We start from the raw sequence: 25,588 nt of genomic DNA, 5'->3' as shown, positions 1-25,588 counted from the left end.
AGTAGTTTTGAAGAATACAGTCTTTCAAATGCTAAAGCCCAACAGAAGACGTTTTTGCCTAAGCCAATCCAAGTTGCACAGCAAAACCAGAAGTTAAAATATTTCTACAAAGATATAGCACTTGGAAAGAATCATTACCTGTGAGAGAGATTTCCTTGAGTGTGTGCATGAACCCTTCAAAATAAGCACTTCCTCCTTCAGCTTCAACTAAAACTTAGGAAAAAAATAAAGAAATCCAGTTAGAAGCAAACTCTGTTCCTCTCAGAAAGCTCTTTACCACTTTTCTCTCCCATCTGGATAGCTTTAAATCTATTCCTTTGACTGAACAAAATCCTATGAAAAATCCTTGCTGGTTTATGTGTATTCAGAAGAGCCTTTGCTAAGTCAATGTCATAAATGAGTCTGGTCTTAGAGGCTCTGAAAATTATTTAGGCATTCTCTCTCTGGGCTGCAGTTTTCTCTAATAATACTGGGTTAACTGGGATGGATCCTGTTTGACAATATTCACCCTGCCAATTCTGCTAAGCTGTGAAATTTGGGTTACTATGCAAGAAGAGCATTCTATGATTAAATTATTATGCTATTATGTAGGAGGGCTTTTTTTTTTTTGCAAAAATAGTAACAAAAACATCAGAGGCTTTCCAGAAGAAATTAATAATTCCCGAAGTCTTAAAGGAGACAATACTTACAATTTTTAATGAATAAAAACATTTAAACAAGAATGCAATATAGCTATGTTGTGTGGGAAATATACTTGCATTTAGTTAACAAAACTATCCTAAGGAAGAAAGAAATCATTCTGTTTGAGAGGAAAAAACCAACCATCTAGCAGTTTTCACATGCTTGGTTCAGTTCAGGTTAATTTTTTTAAGCTAGATGTGTTATTATTTCAATAAGGACCTCAGATGCAGGGACAGTGGTGGGAGATGCACACAGGTAAGGCTGTAATTGTAATTATCTGTAAGGACAGCATTATAGGCGATCAATGAGAATGGGAACTATATTGTAAAGCCACATTAGAAAAATGTTAACGCTTAGGTGCCAGCATTACGTGCTTTCAAGCATGTTTTAACAGATTTTAGCATTTCAGAACCATACTAATGACTGCTTTCCCAGATTGTACAACGATTGGCTATCTTCCTTTGCTTGATACAGGCATTACAACGTCAAAATACAGGCAAATACTTCTAAAGGTAGCTTATTTTACCAGATGGCACTAGGGGAACACTTGTATCATCTACAGCAGCAGTTTTGCTTCATTTTTTACTTCTAATAGAAAGAAAATGCACTTTCTGTAACTGGTAGGATGCAGTTTGGGAGATTTAGTTCCTTTGGCTTTCTGCATACTGGCACCTGAGAACTGCTAGCTGAGCAGCACTTCATTTGTGCTATTTAATAAATCCTTCCCTTTTATTTCCTCTAAAGCTTTTAACTTAGGCTAGTTGTAAACAAATGTTCATAGCTTGGTTTGTGCTAGGGTTTTTTTTTGTGAAAAGGGATGTTTTTAAAGGAAGGTTTCAGCACTGCAGCATTTTTTAGAGTACACCAAATACAAGCACTTAGACTGATGTCTTGGAGAGCTGCCTTGACATTTCAACTTGTCAGGTGTTATGGATGGGCTGTTAACGCTGCTGTACCTACCAGGTTTTTGAGACTTTCAAAGAGCAAAGCGTGGGTATTCCATCCATTTTCAGCTGGTGTCTGTGAATCAGTCACCTGTGAACAGAAACTTATTTAATGTACTAGTAAGAACTGTACTGCTGTACATGAAATGTACATCTGTGAATTCTCAGCTTTTTCTTCACTCTCATTTTGCTTAAGCTCCGAGAAGCTGATTTTTCTAGGGCGGTGTTTCTTCGTGTTTACACAGCACTGGTGCCTTTGGAGGTGTTCTTAGGAACTGTCAAATGTTGCTCAGTGCAAACTGAACCTTTGTTCTGTTATACTTTTTTTTTCTTTCCCACTAACTCCCTAAATTATGCTACATCGGATGACAGCACTGGGAAACACAATTTCATCCTAGTTGTTATACGCCAGATACACAAAAAAGGATAGTTTAGGAAACACTCATGCACGGTGCGTTTGACTATCTCAGTGAGCAGCGTGGGTTGCCAGACAACTGCAGTCTTGCACAACTAGTCAGCACCAGTTCTTTTCACAGTAACAAAGACCGTCTCTGCACTTACTGCAGTTGTTCTACATTTTTCTGTCGGCCAATAAAAAACAATTTTACCACTCTTAGGCCATTCTAATTAAGTACAAACTTCAGAATGACTGACTTACTTACCTCTGACACAGATTTTACGCAGGAAACTTACCATTTTGTTCCAATCTGTATGTTGATCATGAGTTCACCAGGTAAACACCTGGCATTTCCACTACTGTAAAAAACCAGAGTATACACGTGCAGTAAAATTAAGTTCAATAAAGATAAGATCAGAGCTGCAGACTCTCCAGAAATGCAGTATGACTGGTGGGGGCTTGTGAGAAGAGAACACAACTAAATAATAAACAGGCATTCAAGTGGAAACATTAATGAAAAAGTCACGTGAAATTTTATTAATAAATGAAGCCTATTACTTCAAGTGTTAATGGTAAAAAAAATTCAGCACAGCTGTTGCATTTAAAAAAGGGAAACTACATTAAGTACTATGTTTCTAGTTCAGTAAACAGATGAACCCGATGTCCTTTAATGACATAATAGTTGAGCATTATACAGTACATCTTATGAAGACCCGTAAATTAAAGAACTACTTTTTAAATTTATTGATCACAAAACTTTTGCATTCACAGCTTTAGCTTCTTTTTTCTTCCACGACCATCAGGAGTTCCATCCATTTTGCGTTTCTGTGCCTGTAAGGTAAGATTTTAAATAAGTTATTGTGACACAGAAAGATTGTAAGCAAACAATGGTTTTTGAGTTAAAGCAGCTGGAGACAATTTACATCCTGTCACATGCCATACAATATATTATCTATAATATATATTTAATACATAACATCGTATTTATATATAACACTACATATACTATGTATTTATTTTCAGGAGCATTTCCACAGAAATTTCTAAATCTTACCGAGGATGGTTTTGGTCCACGTTTCTTCTTTTCGGCCTTTTCCTTTTCTTCCAGTTCCATATTTTCTCTTTCAATCAGGGTGATTAGAGTATTGCATCTCCTTTGCAGCTCCTAAATTGCACAACACACTCACTACATTAGGCAGCCACTTAATGTAAAAATCCTATTACAATATTAGAAATGCCTGCAAGTAGGTTACAGTTTTTAAGTTCTGTCCTGGCAGAGCAAAACAGGAATGAAATCTGTTTTAATAATTACTGGCTGGCTTCACAAGAATTAATTTGATAGCTGATGTTTGCTTTTTAAAACCTGTTTGTATTTAACTCAAATTGACCTTGATTCTGAAAAATAGTATCTTGGAATTTTGAATTTCTCCTCCCCTAAGACTTTTAGTTTACTACACTGCCATGCACTACAGTTGTTGGAAAGCCTATAAAAATTTAATGTATTGTGCACATACCTCAGTATTTCAGAAGCTATTTAATTAGCCTAGTGTATAACTTGTCATAGGGATTCATGAACAGAAACCAGAACAGAATAATACATACCATTGCAGTTCTGGACTTGAGAAACCAGTCAAATCTGAATTGTGGGGAGTTTCGGATACATTGTCTTAATTCATCGTAGACATTTTCTTTATCAAATCCTAGCTTGTGAAGCATACAGATTAGAAAGCGATCCTCCTCTTCAGTGTAATTCTTTCCTTTATTAGTACCATATGATATTCTTAGCTGGTGGAAGGGGGCTTTATATCTGCCAATCTAAACAAAACATACAATCATATAAAACTAAGAAATAGTTCCAAATTAGCATGGGTCTGTTTTAGATGAAAGTGATAAATCCCATGAATAGAGGCAGATGACCAACAGCAAGTCAGAAAACCAGACATTTTATGATGCCAAGTCACAATATGTAAAAAACTATAGGTTCTAGACAGTGCCAACACCATTGAAACAGGTAAATTCTAGACAGCTTTCTATATGATCTTTCGATTAACAGCAGCCTGCAGACCTGTCACCATATTTGAAAATAGTCTAAGATCTGCCAGTTATCCTTTTTAAGACACAAATACTCAGGAATGGTCAAAATGAAGAGTAAGATTAAAAAGCTACCTGAGACTGTAGCACATGGGTCACTGAGTCAGACATTGTTCTTCCTCTGATTTCCCTTGAAGAGATAACTACTCAAACCTGAATCGGCCGGGCAAATTCTGATACACTGTCCTAACTAACTACAAATCTGTTCATTACTAAACCCCGGCTGGTGAAATGTAGATCAGAATCAAAGCCTACTTGACTTGCTAAGTCTTCTCTTTTTAAGTGCTCTAAGTGTATACATAGTATTTTCAGTTCCACAGATCCAAAAGAAATTCTCTCTCTTCATAAAGCATGGAGTTGTGGGGACTGTGTTATATGGCACTACAAACTATTTGCCCTATGATAAAGACGATTGTTATGAAAATCAGGTTAGGCTATACCTAGAGCTATCACAGCTGCCAGCCGGGGCAGCACCTCTTTGGAAAAGCCATAGGAAGCAATTGCTGGGAAACACCACGCCCAATGTGCTGTCTTCATGCACTATAACACTGGCTAGACAAGGAGTCCTGCACTTCATCTCACTGGGAAATAAAGGAAGCAAGAAACAGAGTAGAAATACCTTTGTATCAAGTGCTTTTTTAATGCTGATGCGTCTCTGAATTCTGGCTTCTCCTCTTTCTATCTGAGCCATGATCTTCTCTATGTCTTGGAGTTCATTGCATCTTTCCCAGAACACGGCTAAGAGAAGAAAATTGGTTAGTTTCTTATCATGCATCTTAAAAGTTTGGATTTTTTATCTTAAGGAAAAAAAAAAGTTACTTCCTTGTACCAGAACTTACTGCTGTACAAAAATAGGCCTGCCATTACCCGATAAGAAACCTTCACTTCCTGGTATCATGTGTTGCAGTACTACAGATGCTGTTTTGAAGGAGGTGGATACAGGAATCCTCAGTTTAAATGAGGTGTGATGCAGGCCAGAAAGGCTTTTGTTAGCCAATCTCTTTCTCAAAGAAAAAAAACTTAAAATGGAAACTGATAGAACAGCACTGCACTTTAACAAAGGGAAACAGGAGAGCAACTAGTAAGCCAAAGACAAGGGCAAGTGTCTAAAAGACAATTAGGTGTTTGAATATAAAGCGTTTTTAAAAGAATTTTTCACATCTCTAAGATGCTATATACCTATAGAAATATAGCCCCAGGACCTTGCAGCTGCACTACAGTAGAAAACACTCTTGAGACATCAGAGGTAAGTAGCCAAGTGGACTTAGGTGACAAAACCCAATGGTCATTATATATTCAGTCATCAAATGTTTCCTGTATCCCCACTTTTGGTGAGGATGAGGTAACAAAGGTGTAAAGATTCAAAAAACCTACTTGTTAATGAACACAAGGAAAAATGAAATATCTTCAGCTAAGCACTGTTTCTCAGCATTTTGTTTTGCAAAAATAAATAACAATCGAAGACAGCACTGTGCAATTAGAGTAGATTTAGGATATAATAGTGGGTAACAGTTTATATGTACCTTTGGTACAGCTTTTATTATGCCAGGATTAAACATGCCAATATTAGTAATTGGGATCAGTAGATCCCAAATCCACCAGTGCAATTCTACTGTGAAGGTCTTCAAGAGCCACTTAAGAAATTCTGAGATGTTACGCCGTTCACAGGTGCTTCAGACTAGGAAATCAGCATTAGATATGGACTCGGAGAGCTGACTGCCTAAAAAGTAAGTTACCTGAATACTCAATGACTTCCTCTGGGGTTTTTCCTTCTACTTCTCGTGCTATGTTTTCAATGTCGTCACGGCCCCACTTCTCATTAGCTTTGATGAACTGGTTAAAATCTCTCTTATTCCAGTTAGTGAATCCCTTTATAGGAATCAAAAAGAAACATTGCACAGAAGCTTAGTATTTGTGTCCAGATTTGTTTCAACAGATTTCTTTAAACAGCCTGTAACACTTCCATTGCTCCAACAGTATTAAAGCTCTGCCTCCTCTGCAGTTTCATTTAAGTAGACAAACTTTTTACACTGCACTCACTGTAGTCTCTCAGTCTAAATATTAATCATTAGCACTGGTTCTCCACCCACCTACTTCAGATAAGAGAGGCTTCAGCTTATAAATTAATCCTACTAATATTCTCTGAGAAAGAACATGGGATGTCACTTTTTAAGAAGAAAAATCCCTCAAGTGAATCAATAGTCTCTACAATGGTTTTGTTTTATCAAAAAAGCCCACCGAGTGCCTCACAGATGGCATCAGCCATTTTCCCTGGTCACTGTCCCTCTGAAGGTCTAAAGCTATCTTGTGATGATATCCAGCGGGGACAGAAACACCAGTGCTGAAATTATCAGCTGCTAAAATAGGCTGATTTCATATCAGCAATAACTTTTACAAACAGTAAAATATTCTACCAGCCATATTATGATTTAGCCACAGCTTACTTGGTTGTACTGTTTTTAATAGTGAACTGTTTCAGTGCATTACTACTCAAATAAGGGATCCTGTCCTGTAATAATATTCTGAATTATGTGAATGTACATACTATCTAATTATACACCTATCCATCTTATACCCTCTTAAAGAGAGGGACACTATGCACTACCAGTCAGTCTGGGAAAACTGACCATGCTCCCTGCAGGATTCAAATCCACATGGGAGTGATACTTTGGCAGAAGATAACCCTTTAAATTATGTGGAAAGTAGCACATTTCGGCTCTTGAGCAGATCTGCAAGGTCCCACTGCTGAGGAAAGATGTCACAGTCTACAGTCAATGCAAACCTGGGAAGCCAGACTCTGACACTGAGCTAGTTCTTACTCTTCAGGCTTAAAATACACAGAATATGGATCAGATTCAGCAGAATTCGAGTACGCTACTTTGGTGCACATTATTCAAACAAACCTAATGCTAAACCTCTTTTCAGTCAGAAGCATAATTTGCAGCTGTGTTAACTATGATGTGTGAATCAATGACCAAGAAATGTTCCTTTAACACTGTAAAAACACAAAGCAAGCTTCAGCTGATTTCAGTCTTACTGAAGACCCAACCATACCTGGGTTAGAAGCTTCTCTTTTTCTTCTAGTTCTTCATCATTAAGAGGTTCAGCCTCATCAATCTTAAGCTGCTCTTCCTTTTGTGCTTGGGCTGCGTTTGGCAGATCAGGATTACGAGGTACCTGAAAGGTTTTGCATTTTGTAAAATCCGATTAGTCTTTCATAAGTAATTGCCAATTGTCACTTTTCTGTTCATATAACCTAATCATTTGCTCAGCTCAACACAACTTTATTTCACTTAAATTAGTGAGAAAGGCAGGACAAATACATAATTTACTGCTGCAGTAAACAGCTGTGATGCATGAGTTCTTCAATTACCTTGTATCCAATTGTTTTCCTGTAGTAGAGAATCTCTTTTTCCAATAGTTCAAACAGGCGTGGAGGAAAGAACTGAAAATCCTGTACGTTTGGCTGTTTTGGAGGCCGTGGTGCCTAAAATAAATGCAAAGTTTGTATTTGACTCGCATTTACATCCAGAATTTATATGCTTGTAATAAATGATTTCAGTTTATGACCAAAAAAATAGCAATTTGTTGTTACAAAAACGCACTTTCTTTAAAAAAAAAAAAAAGGTGCCACACTACACAAGATACAACTAAAACCATAAAGCATTTTAAGAGACTTAGGAGAAAACGGTCTTTCAGGATAAGACCAGAGGAAATACACATGCATCTCCATGAACAAAGTTCGGTGTTGTGAGCAGCACTAAGGAAATCTCCCAAGGTAAGGAAAATTTACAGATGCTTAAATATCAACAAACTAAGAAACACCTTGGTCTTTCCCTCTGTACCCTTACAAGTTTCATCCTGCTCTTAACATTTTTCTCACAGAAGTCTGTCTCAGATCCTTCAGATTTTTCTGAATTGTAATTGCCTCCCTAATTTATAAAAGTCAAAAAAGCTATTTTTATAACTAAAGAACAGTTTCTTTTTTCAATTATTTAACTCACCTTGGGGGCTTTTGGCTCACTGACACGAAGAGCCTCTCTGAAGTAAGCATCCACAGCATAATTGGCTTTTCTTTCTCGTTTAGGTGGTTCAATCCACTCTGTAAATGCCATCTATAAAAACAAATCCCACCACCCCAAAAATATTAAGACTAAGCATTGCAAAATATTCAGACTAGCTACAAGTTTACTATAAAACTAGGTCTGCATCTACTTCACTAAGTAAGTAATGAAACTTGTAAGCTATTTTCATAGATTATCTTCTATTTTAACCAATACTTCTTATACAAATACGGTTCAATCAACTTAGTGCTTTCCTCCAAAGAAAAGAAAGTTACCTTCTGTTTTTCTCTGTAGTCTTCCCCTTCAAAATTATACACGCTGGACTCCGTATCCATTGTGAAATTCCTGAGTGAGCTTTCACCCATCTTTGAAAGTTTTTCATTCATTTCTGCAGTCTTGGAGGGGAGAAATAGAAAAGAGCAGTAGCAATTCTGAAAGGTACTTAATTTTAAAAAAAAAAATGAAACCCCTCAATAGCAACTCCCCAATTCTCTCGCGCTTACGATCAAGTTATTATCTAGGAATATACGATCTTGCCATAAAATTTAAGTCTACAGGTGGGCTTCCATATTTTTTTAAACATTATTTCACCTTCTTTGCACCTCGTTCCAAAATGTGATCGATGTCTTCATCTGTAATCTCGCTCTCCTTGGAGGCAAACACGTGTGTCGCTCCATGTCTAATCATTTGCAGCATTTCATCCTTCCCAAGTTTATTGAGGTTTTGATCCACCAGTCTTCCTGAAGACAAAAGCATGGGAGGATAGCAACTAACTAAAGAGTTTACATTATGGAAGGAGCAGTACAGAATTTTTCTCTCCCTTGCATTTCCATGTTAAAGCAATACCCTTTTCTCTCAGTGGAGGAAATTCCAACTGAAGGGGGAAAAAAAAAGTGAGAACTAAAAAAAGTAAGCAAAACCGAGCTAGGGATCACATGCGTTTGCTTTATTATACATGAATTGTGTGCAATAAACATCATTTTGGATGTGAGGTCTTTCATGTAAGTGTTGTTATGGTGTGTGTTTTCACCATTTCCAAACTAAATCTCACTAAACCCTGTTTTTCAGAATAGTTATTGATTCCCATCAAGTCAACCAAGTAAACCTTGTCATTGCTTCTCCCCTTCTATTAAAAAAAATGCAAAGCATTAATTTCTCCAGTTCAAAGGAGAAGTTGAGTGCTTTAAAATAAATACACAAATAAATAAAATAAAATAAATCTTGACTATACGCACTTGTATGTATGTACCACTAGGGAGGCAATGAAAAAGTTAGGAAAAGCCTCACTAACCCTGCAGTAAAATAAATTTTCAAGTGGATCAGGCCTTTGCGCTCTATCATCAGAGTTCAGCTGCAGCAAAAGCAACATTCCCTTTGATTCTTAGCGGCCGATTTCACCATGGTTTTACAAGTTGTTAAAAAAAGAAGAGAATTACATCATATATACAAACAAATTGCCTTCATAGACTTGCCTTGCTGAATGACTATGGAATCTAGCCGGAGTTTCATTTCTGCACGTTCCACTATTCTTTCTTCCACTGTATTGTCTGTGATAAACCTGAACACTCGAACAGTCTTTGTTTGGCCAATCCGGTGTGCGCGATCCTAGGGGAAAAAGAATAAAAGTAACGAAGAAATAAGTACTTGATTTCCATCGTGACTATATAATTTGTCTTCAATTTTCAATAGTTTCAACATACTAACTTACCAAATGGAATATTTTAGGTTAGTTAAATCTTTGTAGAGATCCAGCTAACAAGACTACCCAAGACAGCACACTTACGGGCACTGCAAGTTTTGTGGGTTTTTTTTCTCAATAACATCAATAAGCACGTCTCCAGATGTCACACCTAAATATAGTGTGTTAGGGTACAGGAGGTTTTTTCGTTAAATCACAGAGGGGAGAAGACTGGATGCTCCTGACCTTACGTAAGTAAGCCAAGTATTTAAGAAATTATCTCTGTAACGACCAAAAGCTGCCTTTCTCAAAATTGTTCAGTTGTGGCACGAATATTTCCAGAAAAATACAATACACCACCTCACCTGACTGGCAAATCATTAACCACTGTGATAAATAGTATTCTGAACATACACCTCCAGTGGTGGCTGGAGCTATCTTGCTTTAACTTCCAGACAGCAGTTCCTTCTTTTGAACAAGTTTTTGCTAGAATACTTGCAAATCTATACCTTAACTGAAATAATTAAAAAGAAATTTCCCAGATATGTCACTGAAAAGCCTCATTTGACATACTCCTATTTTTTCAATAGCTTTTCTTTCCTGTGTGTTCTTGATGCTACTCTTGATTTTGTAGATGCATGCAAATATATTTTTAAAAATTGAAAATTCTAAGAGCTTGCTCACACATCACCACCATAAAAGCAGGTTTTAAAAAATTTAGTCCATTTTTTCTGCGTTTTATTTTCAAGGAATCAGTGTAAATATATTCACCTCCACTCCCTACAGAAGTAAAGCTTTATAGCTTTGGGATTAACACATACCACACTAGATATCTTTTTTTTTTAAAACAAAATAGGCTCTTGTTAAATACTATGAAGAGTACTCAGCATTTCCCACTGCATAAATCATTTGTATCCCAAGTGTGACTAAGGGCTCCATGCAATGAAGCCGCACTGGAACTGAAAATCAGTCTTAGGAGTACCACTAAAACCAGAAAAATACCACTTTATTTTGGAAATTCTGTACCACACCACACACAGATTTCTAGGAAAGTTCTGTGAGAAAGAGAAGAAAAAAGAACATAACTTCCATCTGGATTCTTACCATAGCTTGAAGATCTACTTGTGGATTCCAGTCTGAATCATACAGAATTACGACATCAGCAGTAGCCAAATTGATTCCAAGACCTCCTGCCCGTGTACTCAACATGAACACAAATTTTGAGCTACCAGGTTCATTATACGCATTAATAGATGCCTGAATAAATAAAAGGAACAGATCAGTTGAACCAAAAGTTTTACAACTACTATTTACTTCAATAAAATACGCAAAATTTTACATACCTGTCTCTCGTCATGTGGTGTTTGTCCATCCAGTCTACAATATTCATAATTTCGCCACATGCAGTAATCTTCCAAGATATCCAGGACTCTGGTCATCTGACTGAAGATTAAGACTCTTGAACCTGTTCGGGTAAAAAGCTTTCTTATGTTTTCACCAAAACTTAAACATTCGTCAAAATCCACAAGTTTGCATTACCAGAAAGGGAAGGAGGGCAGTTCCAGGTCCTAAGAAGAAAAGTAGTTTTAATTTCAGAATCCAACATATACCGCAGGGCTGCAGCTGCTGCTAGCGTAGCGGCCACGGGGGCTTTGCTGCCTCTCGGTGTTAAACCACAAGAGTCCCTTTTGGTGCCAGAAGTGGGGCTCTCGTCACCACCCTGGTGGTGACTGGGGGGTACCAGACCAAATTCACAGCTGTCACAGCTGTTTAGCTATTAACCAGCAGGATCCTCTGCTTGCCATGGGGCTTGCTTGCCCCACTGTCTACTAGAGTTAGCTGCTGCCTTTTTGCTTTTTTCTGTTGGACTCCTTATCAAAATGTCCCCAGACACAGCAGAGGAAGCCGATAACACAAATATAAAGACATCATGGAGAATAAAGAATGAAATTTCCAAGTATTTGTTTTGGATTTAAGATATCTAGAAATAAATTAAGTTCTACCTAAAAACTTGTCAGTTTACTTATCTGCCAAGAACAACCTCCAAAAAATGTAAATGTACAGTAGTTCATGCATATACACACAGTCGCTTCCAACCTACTTGAGAGATTTTAAGTAAAATACAGAGTATTAAACAGCTTCCACTTTTCCCTATATTCTCCTAGTATGATTTTTTTTTCTCCTTTTGACTCAAGGTCTGCTAATGAATTCTCACCATTTGATTTAAGAACAGGTCAATCTTAATTGCCGTGTCTCAACAAGAAGCCTCAAAGGAGGAAAAAAAAAACCAAGAATAAGAAAAGGTACAGCAAGCACTGATTCTTTCTCAGTCTTACAGTGACACATACTGCCACAGCTGTTGGGTGATACTGGGATACAAAGTATAGGTTATTTTTATATTACCTAATGCTATGGTTTAGACTTGGTTTTATTTTGCTGCAATGTCTCCCCAGTCACAAATTTTCCTCCACTCCTTTAGCTAAGTTACTTCAGTAGACATACTCATTAAAATAATAAGTTTAAAATTTATTCCAGAATTAAAAATTCTGTGGCGACTGAGATTTACACAAACATATTCCAGAGTTTTGTCCTTACCACTAAATAACCTGAAAATAAATGAGTCTTCCCCTATGTTTATGTGCCTTAAAGAATTCACTGAAAAAACTCACGTGCTGCTAAAAATCATACTCAGCAAGTAAGGCCAACATTGTCACAAAGGATTTGACTTTAACACTGCATGAACACTTTGAATCTGAAGTAGTACTTCATGGCAAACCAAAGAAGTGGCTAAAATACCACATGATTATGTTTCTAACAGCTAATAATGCTAAAAAATAAAACCTAAATAAAGCCCTGACCGACTGATGTTTCTGTGGTCTCAATTTTCTGGAATGACAGATAGAAAAACTGACCGACTGATGTTTCTGTGGTCTCAATTTGCGGGAATGACAAAAAAAAAAAAAAAAAAAAAAAGGAAAAACATCTCTCAAACAACAACAAGGTGCATACCTTGTTCTTTCAACTTAGGTAGCAATTTGTCCAATACTACCATTTTGCCGCTGTTGGTGACCAAATGCATATCTGTTGTGTAAGGTGGTCCAGGTTCTGCTCCATCAAACAGATACGGATGATTACAACATTTTCGCAGCTGCATGAGGATATTCAACAGTCTCATTTTGTCCAGCTTCCCAGCTGAATTCAATATATCTATATCTTTCATTAAGATTCGTGTATACCTACATCAAAGAAAAGAAAACCACAACTTTTTAAACTTTAAAACGAAGTTGGCCTTTCCTTAAATGATGAGTCTAGTCAAAAGCTCACCCTCCCTCTCATTTCATCAGATAACTCCCACTGATATGCATGATTTTGCCGTCACAAGGAAAGATGCACAAGTTGGGAGTATACCAGAAGGAATTACATCAAGTTCCGCACAAAAATCCAGTCACAAGTAGCACATTGCTTCTGAGCCTTAACCACAGTACAGCCAAGTATGTGAATTACCATTCTCGTTGCATTTTGCTGAGACCCACGTAAATTTTAACTTCCTTCTTTGGCGGCAAGCTTTTCTCTACATCAGCCTTAATGCGACGTAGAAGGAATGGTCGTAGCACCTGAAAGAGATTCCATTAAAGGTATTTTGGAAACGGAAACACTGGACAAGTCACGAGAAAAAAGCAGCGCAGCTATCTGTGACCATAAATGCTCAAACACCAGACCTATTACCAGAACATCTGAAAAAGCAATCTATATAGACACATTATTAAACATGGGAATATACATGCGCATTCTTTGGAAGACTCAAAGGTTAGGGCAAAATCATCTTTCACATGCTTCTCTAACCCTTAATTATTTTATAGTTTTGCTTTACTGACATATATATAGTGTCTTCATAGCCAATATTTTTGATCTAAGCATTTCAGAACCCTGCAAACGAGAACTACCGACCCTTCTGTCTCCTCCAAAATAATCTCCTTTTCAAGAAACAGATCATCTTCTGAGCTTTACCAACCTATTCTGAAAGTCTACCACAGTTTCTGGAATAAGCTGGTTACCCTAACATTCTGTCACAAGAAGCATGACAAGCATAGTTTAGAACCTAAACAAACATAACACTTAACCAAAAAGCAAGAAGACTTACCATATGGAGCCGTTCCACCAACTTCTGATCCCCTAGGCAGTTGTTTGTATCAAACCATGAATCAAAGTCCTGTAAAAACAAAATCACTGGTATGTAAGAGATCTCCTTTCAAGGTGCAACATCATTAGAATGGTGAATAAATACAGCACAGGTGATTACCTTACACAGGCAGTAAGTAAAAGAAATTACTCTACTTGGTATTTTTATGGAAAGCTCTGTAACATAATGTCTTCCGAAAAGAGCAAACAAAAAAGAAAACCTCCATGCCATTGGAAGGGAAAGACAATAAAAACCATCGTGAGTCATAGAATCATAGAATAATTCAGGTTGGAAAAGACCCCTGGGATCGTATCATTCATATCATTCCACTGGACAAATTCCACCTGGAAGAAGCGTACTACTGCAGCAGGGAAAAGTAAAATTTTGGTGTAATGCATCACAAGGCTTCCCTTTCTACAGGGAAGTCTGTTGCTCACTATACAGTAACTCCCAACTCACAGGGAAGAAGTCTTAGATAAAACAATAGGGTAACTTAGTGTTCATCATAAGAACGAACTTAGTTGGTTTAGCCATCCCAATCTTTAAACATATTTTGAAATGCAGTAGAGACAACCTTCACGTCGTGATTTTAAATACCTCTTGTATCTGCTAAGCTCATAACAGCTTAAGAAAGACAAAATTTATTATATGGCCTTAGAAATGGCCAAGCTGAGAAAAATAGTCTACCCTACTGTACTTTACCATTCTGGAAACATTTCTAACTATCAATATAACATTATCAGTAACTGATACATCTAACTATACATATTCAGGTCTATTTTCAAATCTGGAAATTTAATTTGGTTCATTTAATTTAAGTTCATTTAACTGGGTTAGCAGAAATAAAGACTTACTTCAGATGAGTTAAAGACATCTGGCAAAAGGAAGTTAAGCAGTGCCCAGAGTTCATGTAAGTTGTTCTGAAGTGGAGTTCCAGTTAATAGCAGCCGATTTGTAGTCTTGAATTCCCTCACAATTTCTGATAACTGAAGGACATTGAGACATGAGCAAGTATTAAAATATTACTAGTCCCACACACACCACCACCTAATAACTCATACAAATATCTTTCAGTGAAAGTACCTTTGATTTTTCATTTTTAATCCTGTGGGCTTCATCTATAACCAGGTATCTCCAGTTAAACTTTTTGAATACTGATTTCTCTTTGATGAGCATTTCATACGATGTTACGCAGACGTCCCACTCTCCAGGTAACAACACGTCTCTGACAAAGGCAGCCTAGACAACAAGGTGACACTTAGTTGCTGAGGCATTGTCAAATCAAAACCAAAAAGAACACGCCAGTGCTGTTAAAAATTTAAAAGTATTGTTACTAGATTTGAAAGAAAAGATAAAATTAATTATATAGAGATATAAATATACAATACAACTGTTGTAAAGCTTGACAATTTTGTCAGTGCTGAAGCTGCTCAAGCCCTTGGGGCAGAGCAGAGAAGGGATTTCAGCTCTAACTTCTGGCTTAAGAAACTGCGGATAACTACCTACTCACATGAGGTTTTCAACATCTGAACTCTAAGATCAGAACTCAAAATTTCTATAGGTTTGCTTTGGTTTTAAGCTTAGAAAATGATAGCTTTTGAATATAAAAGTAAGCATGGCTTTATTTGGCTAACTGAACAACACCATCCAAGGTTAAAAGCAAACACAGTAATTAGTCAGAATGCAAAATAGAGATGATTAAGTGTCAAGAATTTAACTCATACAAGCAAGAAATAAACTGGAAAGAGACAAAGAACTTTTGAATTCAAAAAAGATGCACTAAAAAAAAACCCCACAAGGTATCAGACCTGGACCAATGACCTCCAGACCCATTTATAGTTTCATCATTATTTTTGTAATTTCTACCCCAAACTCTGAAAACAGAGCCAGATGCCCTTGGAATAAAAAAACTCCATTATCTGCTGACAAAAGCAGAAGTTTAACGGCACCAGTAATAACTCTTCCTTCCATAAATAAATGGGTAACTGCACTTGATAAATCTACAGATGTGCCATCACATTCCATGGTTTTTAAGTCTTCTTAGCTGCACTAAAATGAAAGTAGCAAAAAACTGATACTGAGGTAACCAAAAGAGAATGATTGAAACACTGCAGTAATAAGAGCCAGAAGAATACTGTATCTTTTAGCTGACAAAATTCAAGCCAAAAAAGATCCATCTGTGTACCACTTCTGCCAGACAATCCCCCTTGCCCCTTCCAACATGAAGCTGACAACTGTTTTCAGAAAACAGTTCCTTAGTGACAGACCCCACAATCCTCTTAAGAGCTGCTGTTCCAGTCAGTACAATATACTCTACTGCCTAGAATAAAAAATAAATTACTTTTTTACAGGTTTATATATTCATACAAAAGCCAGCACTTCACATGAAACATTATCTTCCTGTTTTAAGATCTATCAGGTTTTGTTGGTCTACACAGTATATTGCCTTCACAAAAGGAGAGAGGAAATCTTTGGACAAGGAATTACGAGCGTAAAGTGATGAAGCAATAGCTGGCCACCATATGTGTGAATTCTAAGCTGGTTAAACTTTAACTAAGAACCACTCGTAGGGTCCTAATGTTTAATCACTACGAACCCAAGCAATACCCTTCCCTGTGAATGAAATGTAAAGGACAGAAAGATCACAGGCTGGATTTACACCGGACAAACAACCATATCAAAACTTACTCGCTGGTCTTTGTCACCTATCAAACAAACTGCTCGAAGTGTAGGTACCCATCTCTTGAATTCATTCATCCAGTTATGTAGAGTGGACTTAGGAACTAACACCATGTGAGGACCAGGAATATTTCTGTAGTGTTTCATATACCCAAGAAGAGAAATTGTTTGCAGTGTCTTCCCAAGGCCCTGTAAGAAACGTTGATGCATCAGGAAAAAAACCAAACCAAACAAAAACAACCTCTCAGCAAACACCTTTAAAAAAACCCAAGAGTGAGCTCCCAGTACAACACAGAAAACACAGCAGCCCAAACAAATGAGTAAGATATATTAAAGACAGTGCTACTCAAAAAAGGCATCAAAATCTTGGTTAGGAGAAGCTTGTAGGGCTTCCCACTTAATAATAATAAAAAAGTAATAAAAGTAACATTTTCAAACCTTGGATCATGAAGTAAGCATTTTGCCTTATCTTTCAAATAAGACACATTCTTGAAAGTGCAAGGAAATGCTTCCTAAGATCTTGTTTTGTAGCCCAGAGTGTACTCAGGTTATTTATTTAGAGGTCAATGAACTTTACAAGCTGGACATATGCCTTCTCTTAAAATCGAAATAAAGTGAATAACTTAAGAACCCTGTAAAGGATGCTTTTAGAGGCCACAATATCATGTCAGTCCATGTGAGAAGCCAAACACAAATGTAAACAGCTGCATATGTCAAAGAAGAAAACAAATATTGAACTTCTTGAGAAGTACTTTTTTAAGCACTCTGTTCTGTATTCAACAGAAATATGTAAAATCTTTTATCTTCAGCATATAATTTTAGTTAAAACAGAACAGAGGAAGACACGCAAAAACTAGATCATTCCTATCATTTAAATAGTTCCAAATGATTATGACTCAAACACATGGGATTTAAAAAATCCCGAAAACACCAGTGCAAGTTATTTTTGCTTCTAAAATTCAAGCCTCTTTCTTCAAAATAACCATGTTTCACCTGGTGTAAGATGTGGAAGTGTTTACAAGCTGTGTAAAAGTTATTAAAAATTTCAAAGGGATTAAAGTTTGAGAATGAATTAAAAAATATTTAATAGCAAGTATTTAAACTCCTCAATGCAATATGGATTTTGGAATACCACAAATCCAAGGACTTATTAAAACAAGACTGCTCCCATTAAAAGTGTGCTCAGTAAAAAAAAAAATTAAAAAATTTCTCTATTCATAAGCACGTATATTTAAGAAAACTGTTGATCTATTTAAAAATTAAGCATGTTACTAAAAACCTATTTAAATTAATTTGTCTCTAACTTATCTTTAGAAAGTTTTATTACACAGAAAATAAGTTACCAGAAGTTATGAGAAATGCAATAGACTGAAATGTAATTAAATTTGTGTTTTTCCTTATCTGCTCTGTATGAAAAATAAATACAACTAAAATCTCTTAGAGGACAAAAATGTGTCTGCCTGTCAAACTATTACAACTTCTTCTGCATTCATCCCTTATCTTTCAGGGAAAAATAATACAAACAGAAGTAAAAGCTATCGTGGCCAGTGCCGCCTCAAATGTCCATGGTCACGGTGTGAAAGAAATTTTAACAGAGCTCTTCAGCTACACCTATCTTTCCACCAACTTCCCAGAAAATTTCCCACCGCTGTAGCTCTTCCTGCGGAGACCAGTCCACACAGGACACTTGTCTCCTGCCATCTGCATTTTGCCCTGATCACAACAGGAAGCATTCCTACATTTCCTGCTCTTCCCATACATGACACTCTTCACAAGTGCAGCTTGAGAATACCACAGCAAAATAGCTGCAATTTAAAGAGGACACATCATTCTATAGAACAACTCCCCTTCACCAAATTTTATTTTTCTAAAGCCTGACAGATTCCCTTGCCACACACCCATTTCTAAAACTGCCCGCACAGTTTATTTCAATTAAGGTTCCTGTGACACTTTCAACATTAGTGACTTAAATTATTATTAATAAGACTTGGCAAATTATATATTAGATCATCATCATCATAGATCATCACAGAATGGCCTAAGCTGGAAGGGACCATAGAGATCATTTTAATCCAGCCTCCCTGCCGCCAGGGACGCCACCTCTTGACTAGATCAGGCAACACATGGGGACAGAATTTTGTATTTTGTGCTATTAAAGAAATATATATGTAAAAGAAGTATATATAGCTGAACTAAAATTGTATTGTACTGCATGTGTTCCCAAGAAATGTAGGCTACGTCCATACCATCTCATCTGCCAGGATACCATTGATGCCATTTTCATACAAAGAGATGAGCCAGTTCAATCCTCGGACCTGGTAATCACGCAGCTTTCCCCATTTAACATCTAAAAGACATGAAAGAAGAGACTGAAAGATGTGTAAAACCTTACCAGAGAGAATTTTACCACCCCTTTCTCGTTAAATGATGCTGATTATCTAAGCTAAGTAGTAAATTTCATGCAGTAAATTCCAAGGACAATGCAGACCAGAGACAGCAACATGTCAATTTCGTTTCCGCAAGCTGCTCCAACAGCTTTGATTTCTGCAAGAACCCAAAACACACAGAAATTCTAACTCTGTCACCACCCCCCAAAAATCAGAACACAGTCAAACATTAAATCATCAGAAGACTGAATTCTGTCTTAGATGACCTGGGAGCTGTTCGGTACTTTAAATTGTAACCGAAGATAGGTTACATATGTAAACATTTTAAGATGACATCTCACAAGAGCTAGCTCTTTCCTAGTAACTGAAGTGTAGCAACTGGATTTCTAAATGACAAGATGTACTAGACCATCTTTCTAGCCTGACTGAAAATAAATAGTCCCTTGCTAATACATTTTGTCCCATTAGACCAGCACTGGATTCTTTTTACTCCTTCTCCTATCCCCTAAAATTGATTTGTTTTTCTTGGAGGAATTTTAAACAACATCTTGAAGGAAAAGAACAGGGGTGAGAAAAACAAAACGACAAAACAAAAAACCCAGAGGAAACACACATGATGGAGATTCTTCAAATCGAGTGCACACATTAGTCGCTTTGGAGCTTTCTGTTAACAGCTCCTCGTCTTCTTCCTGCTCCGTTCTACGATGGCGGTAGCTGAAAAAGTACAAGAGAGAATTAAGTTTCTGGCTAAACCGAAAAGATCTGAAACCGTTTCAGAATTAAATCTAACATCATTGCAGTACAGAATGTAAACAGCCGAAGAAGCGAGATTCTTCAAAAGAACTTCTATTTAGCTGATCAGCTGAAATGCTGCTTTTTAACTCTTCAGAGCCACTAGCTTCTTAAAAAGGTAAGATGACCACGTTGGTAGCAGACTCAAATATTAGAACAAAGTGACCAGAGAAAAATTGTGTGCATCAGTACTGGCCTTTTAACTACAAGACAGGGAAGGACACTGTATTTAAGACTTCTAGAACAGGTGCCAAATGCTAGATATACTGTAGCCACATCAGCTACAATGAAGGCAATCCAAATTTCTAGACTTCTGATTTCCAAGCTGCTGCTACGATGCCATATGCAGATGTTCTCCATGAACTCTCACAACCTACAGCCACAAATGTTTTACTTTTCTGGCCCCCACTCTTCCTCACACTGGAATATTTATCATCATGATAGTGCTTTACCATCAACACAAAATTCTTATAACTCCAAGCATTTTTAAACACCTCTTAACTTAGAGGTGGGCAGTTGAAAAAAACCTACAACTCTACAGCATAAAACACACACCGATGTAGGACAAAAGACTAGCGAGTTTAACTTACGCTTCTAAAGCACAATAATATCCATAATTACAGTACAAGCTGGCCTACATGTCATCACTCACTCGCCAACGGACAGTAAATTCTGTTTCTCATCCTTCTTTATTCGTGGACGTCCAGGCTTCATTCTCAAAGGTGAAGTGGGAGTTTTCTGAGCAGCAGGCTGAATGAAATGAGCAAACAGTTCAGTCTGCTTCAACAGATACTCAAATCTGTTTGCTCTGTCTGTTTGCTGTTGACGAGAAAAATTAAATGCAAGAAGTGTGAGACATTACAGTGTGTATTCACTCAAAGAAAAAGTTAACAAATGTTTTTTAAACAATAGAGATTCACATTTCTTTATACAGAGAGAACCACCATAACAAAGAAATGATTAATATCAACAACATAACCATTGCTGACAGATTAAACACTCTTTTAGTTGGTCAAGGCTAGCCTTTGCCACAAAGCAAGATCAAAGTTGCAAAACATACCTGGGCTAAGACTGAAATCTGGCAAAGGCTGCATAAGTGTCATTGGACAAGCCCAGAGTTCCCTTAACAACCCTCTCCTATTAAAAATTAAGAGTCCCACTCCCAGAGATTTATCCCCACCCAGCATGCACAGGATTCTTCAATGAACTTGTTCATCTCTGCAAACTGGCAACAACTATTTTCCACCGCATTAGTTTCCTGTCTGCTCAGTGAGACACAACACCTCACTGTGGTGTCAGATAAGCAAAAGAGCTGAAAGGGAGTGGAGGAGGCAGAAGAGCCCATTGCTAGAAGCCACAACACCTATTTCAGCCGCAGAGACCTCTTAGATAGGCCCAGTCTAACTTGTCAGACTGCCCCCTTTGATAGGAGTTGCTGCTTCTGCTGTGCATAAAAGATTACAGGAGGCAGTATTAGTACCTAAAAGGTTTCAGTTCCTTTGAGAGAGGTTCCATTTGGAATCAACACACCTTCTCGAGACCACATCAAGACTCTAGAACAGACAATCATGACAGAAAACAGCCCTGAGCTTAACAGCAGCCACTCTGACATTCTGCCAGCTGCCACAACAGGACCTGGTATTTAGCAGCTTGCACAGTTACAGGAAGTCAGTTTTCTTGGTAAAAAGGAACATATGTTCCAGACTTCTGCAAGAGCAACGGCAGCTCTGGGAGCGCTCTCCTCTTTAAAGCAAGCAGCTCCTGCACTATGTGAAAGACTGGAAGACAGGGGGTAAAGGAGAAGAGAGACCAATAAAGAGATCCTGTAAGAACCACAGAAGAGTCCAACTCACTCTATAGTTTAAGCTCAATTGACACAGCTGCAATTCACATCCACTGAATTAAGGTTTTCTTAGCTATTCTTTATAGGTTTGTCGTTCACTTGTTTACTTTGCAACAGTTTTGGAAGTTTAAACTAGGTAAGATGTCGATGCTATCCAAATTGCTGACCCTGATCTTTAAGTATTCATTTCACTGGCTGTGCAAAAGAAGAGACACAGACTGCATTGCAAAAGTTTCCTCTTTCTAAAATTTTAGAAAGGAATCTCCTTTATGTTTTGGTGCTGCACACACATCCCCACAACTTGTTTTCATTGCCTTTACAGATATTCCCTTAAAAGACAAATAAACATTATCTCTATCTTTTAGACAGAACTCAGACAAAACCAGCTTGTACTCTGCAACCTTGAGCTATCCTTCTACTGAGAAACTTTCCTCGATCTCTTTCTTCATGCATCCTCTGACTACTCAGACAGTAAATACAATCTTCCTTGTAATTGTGCCTGTCTAGGGACTAGAAGAGACAACCCCAATCTCACTTTCCTCAATTTGTCAGGAACGAACACAAAGAAATTAGCAGAAGACTGAGTTATTTTCATCAGGAAGAAAAATCAACACAGGAAGCGGAAAACAATAAAAACCCGTTTCACTTTCCTATGAAAAAATTCCACATGTAGTCACAGACACTGGGATTACGAAGAAGAAGAAAGGAAAACAGGGAGAAATGGTGAAAGAAAATGTGGTGAGATGGTAAGGAGTGGCTCCACTTCTTATATTCAGGATGTTATAAAATAAAAACTGAGCATAGAATCACTCATCTTCAAAAAGCCCGAGGACTCTTAACTAGAGCTTTAAAAAGAACAAATTGAATTTCAGAAAAAGTTAATAAAATACCTTTCAGTCTAGAGAAAATAAAAGGGTTGAAAAGTTGGCCAAGGCTTACAGTTAGTGTTTGTCCCAAACGGCAAACCTTTCCTCAGCCTCTTGTGAATTTCCAGAGCTAACTTTTATTTGACCCGTAAACCATACTGTTTGAAAACTGCCTATTTTGAAGTCTTTCTACTAAAGCACATTTCAGCTGAAAATGAATGCAGTGCCTACTCAAAGCCTTATGTCAAACCTTTATTTTCACTGCTCACTCCCCTAAATAGAAAATCGTATACTTCCCCTACAAAGGACTGTTACTCCTGCAGCTGCAAAATAAGGTTTTTTTACTGTGTTTGACAGCGATATAAAAAAAAGGTCCTAGACTCCAATTGATTAAATACATGGAGAAATGAAGGTATCAGCCATTTAATTACTTACAGATGCTTTTCTAGAGGATATTCCTATTTCCAACTGAGAAAGTGAATACTAAACTCTTGATAGCCCTCCTTGCCTATAGGAAAAACTCTACAGGTAACTTCAAAAGCAACTTGATAACTTGTTACTACATTTTTTTCCCCTAAGATGTTTGAATATTTCCTATTATATCATTCTTCTAACTCTGGAGCACCTCAAAGCTGCCAGGAATATATTTCCTAGAAAGAGCAAACACATTAACAGTTATTGCCACAGACAACTACACTGGAAATGGAGAAAAAAACAGGACCAGTGAACAAAATGCTAAAAAGGAGACGGGTCAGAGGGCTTTTTTCCTGGATACTTTTTGGTTTCAAGATATATTTTTTAATAACTAGACAAAGTTTTATAAATCCAGTTAAGAGATTTCAAAGGGGAAAGCTGTGTCTATTTTAAGCAACTGCCTAAGTACTGGATAGCTGCATATTACATACCATTTTCTCTTCGTATGTAGGATCTGCTTCCTGAATTTCTTTTTGTTTTCCTGGTGATGCATCATCAAAACATTCCTGAGATGAAAAAGAATTAGAAAAAAAAATTATCTTCTGAACAAAGGAAGATACCCATGTAAAGGAGAATAAGCTTGTTTCAAATTATTATCTATCCACATCAGATGGCAGAGCCATATTTTACTGCTTTGATTTAGGCAACCTTCTATTACTTCCTGTAAAATTACCTGGAGATGGATCAAAGACCCCTGCCACTGGGTAAGGGACAGAGCTAGATCTCTCTAATCTGATTTAGCTCCATCATCAAAGCATCACTTCAATGTGAATAAGAGAGACAGCTGTGGTCCAGGAGCTCGGCACACTGCTTCTAGGGTGCTGAGCCAAAACCCTCCCAAAGCTGCCTCTGGCGAGTACTGCGAAAGAACCAGCTCTGGTCCTGGAGCAAGAGTAGCGTCAAGTTACTTCTTCCTTTCTCCAGATTATCCCAATCCCTCACCGTTTTGTTTCAAGGAAACAAGTCCATATAAGAACCTAGACTGCAGATTTCTCCTAGAAGCAATGCAGGAGTTTAGACAAACTGCATTTTCCCCCTATTTAGTTTATCAAATCAAGTAACTGTTGTTATTGCTAATGGTACCTCTATGAAGAGTAAAACAAGTTGGTTGGGAGGGGGCAGTCCTCCCTCATCCCCTTCCTGTCAAATTCTTGACATACTGCCTTCAATTGCTTTTTCAGATCAGGGCTTTTTAATCATTGTCTCTGCTGTTTTTAGGCTAACCCTTTCGCCATCATTTCCCCCATGTAATTTCATATTTTGTCCTTAAAACCAAAAACAACGCAGTGATCTTTCCCTGGTAAGCCATGCTAGGACAGTATATTACAAAATAATTCTTTAAATAAAAGGAAACAGATGAGACTCCTTCAAAATCATTATTACCCATCTGTTTAATTGAACCAAATAAGAATTGAGCTAATTTCAATCTTTACTGGCCCACGTAGAACAAAGGAACAGGAAAGTAAGAAATGACATAAAACAAAGGCAGGCGAAACACGGGATATTTGTGGGCGGATGTTCCCTCACAAAACTCTGGCAGGTAAAGCATATGGAAACAGAAGAATCCTAACATAAAGGTTTTATTTGCCAGTCACAATATAAAGAACTAAGTATAAAAAGGCCTGGCTAGAGATCTTCTAAACTCATGCCCAAACCTTCTTACTCATCTCCTACAGGATTTAGCCAACCTAATGGTGAGCACAAGCACAGGACCACCTCAACTTCTGCATATAATTCATGTTTTTCCTGATATGCCTAACATGCAAAACGCAGAAATGCAGCAGCACACCATGCGATCTCGTCGCATGCAATAAAGATGACAGAACCTTGCAATTCAGCTGGAGAGAAAGAAAAGCAGTCTCTCAGATGGTCAGGACTGTCCAGGACTATCTAGAAGCCATCTCAACTGAAACTTTGCTTTATGCAAGGTAGTTCCTTCCCCATGCAAAAAGGAACTAACGCAGCGAGCACAGAGAGAGCCCTCGCAGATGAGCGCCTCAAGATCACTCATCTTGCACAGTCTCCACGAGCTAAGCTCGAGCCTGGGATTGCCCTATTTTGGCAGGTTCAAGCAGGACTTATTACCCACAGTGCTTTGGATACTTGCTCATCTGAAAAATATGGCATTTGCAAATTTATTTAGATGAAGTAGGTTGGACTGTACACCATGACTCAGAATACAAAACACCCAGCACCGAAAGCAGGACCAACCAGTTTCCTCCTATCATTAAAGGTGCAATGCTACGATAAAATTAGCATCTCCAGGCAATCGCTCAAACCCCTTGAAATTTCTGGAATAAGCACCTGTTGCCAAAAAAACCCAAAACCTCCACCTTCAAACAATCCCCCACCCCTCCAAGAAAAAGTTTTGAACCGCTTGCATAGATGGAGAGGGTTATTTTTTTTTTTAAAACACGGACTGGCCGAAGGAGGAAGCGCTACGGATGGGAAGGCTTTTCTCGGAGGAAAGAGAGAAAAGTGACTTGCAAGAAGCGGGTACTGAGCCCAGCGA

At 37.7% G+C, this 25,588-nt stretch overlaps 1 protein-coding gene across 1 annotated transcript; it reads right to left on the bottom strand.

Moving 5' to 3' along the window:
- Positions 1-2,559: 2,559 nt before the first annotated feature.
- LOC104268289 (SWI/SNF-related matrix-associated actin-dependent regulator of chromatin subfamily A member 5) lies at positions 2,560-25,087 on the bottom strand. The gene is made up of 24 exons (XM_009874849.1): positions 25,037-25,087; positions 23,508-23,582; positions 20,546-20,712; positions 19,715-19,815; positions 18,961-19,061; positions 16,724-16,903; positions 15,119-15,274; positions 14,890-15,021; positions 13,997-14,065; positions 13,360-13,469; positions 12,865-13,091; positions 11,199-11,320; positions 10,960-11,112; positions 9,650-9,782; positions 8,769-8,917; positions 8,453-8,572; positions 8,118-8,228; positions 7,487-7,600; positions 7,168-7,290; positions 5,850-5,982; positions 4,733-4,851; positions 3,625-3,837; positions 3,077-3,187; positions 2,560-2,853 (listed from the first exon to the last, which is right to left on the bottom strand). Exons 1-24 carry the CDS (start codon positions 25,085-25,087, stop codon positions 2,788-2,790), a joined length of 3,036 nt encoding a protein of 1,011 aa, XP_009873151.1. The 3' UTR covers positions 2,560-2,787.
- Between the last annotated feature and the right edge of the window lie 501 nt (positions 25,088-25,588).

The sequence above is a fragment of the Apaloderma vittatum genome, unplaced genomic scaffold, assembly GCF_000703405.1.
Source record: "Apaloderma vittatum isolate BGI_N311 unplaced genomic scaffold, ASM70340v1 scaffold23228, whole genome shotgun sequence".
NCBI lineage: Eukaryota > Metazoa > Chordata > Aves > Trogoniformes > Trogonidae > Apaloderma > Apaloderma vittatum.
The sequence above is the reverse complement of the archived record's forward strand: the minus strand, read 5'-3'. Positions and strand labels throughout refer to the sequence as shown.

What these genes read in the sequence shown, in the direction of transcription:
- LOC104268289 (XM_009874849.1), bottom strand. Translation starts at nt 25,087, where the DNA reads ATGAGTGATCTTGAGGCGCTCATCTGCGAGGGCTCTCTCTGTGCTCGC. An exon ending in GTGAGCCAAAAGCCCCCAAG is followed by an intron (nt 7,601 to 8,117) that starts GTGAGTTAAATA and finishes CATTTATTTTAG; the next exon opens with GCACCACGGCCTCCAAAACA. An exon ending in GGAAGTCATTGAGTATTCAG is followed by an intron (nt 4,852 to 5,849) that starts GTAACTTACTTT and finishes TTCTTCTCTTAG; the next exon opens with CCGTGTTCTGGGAAAGATGC.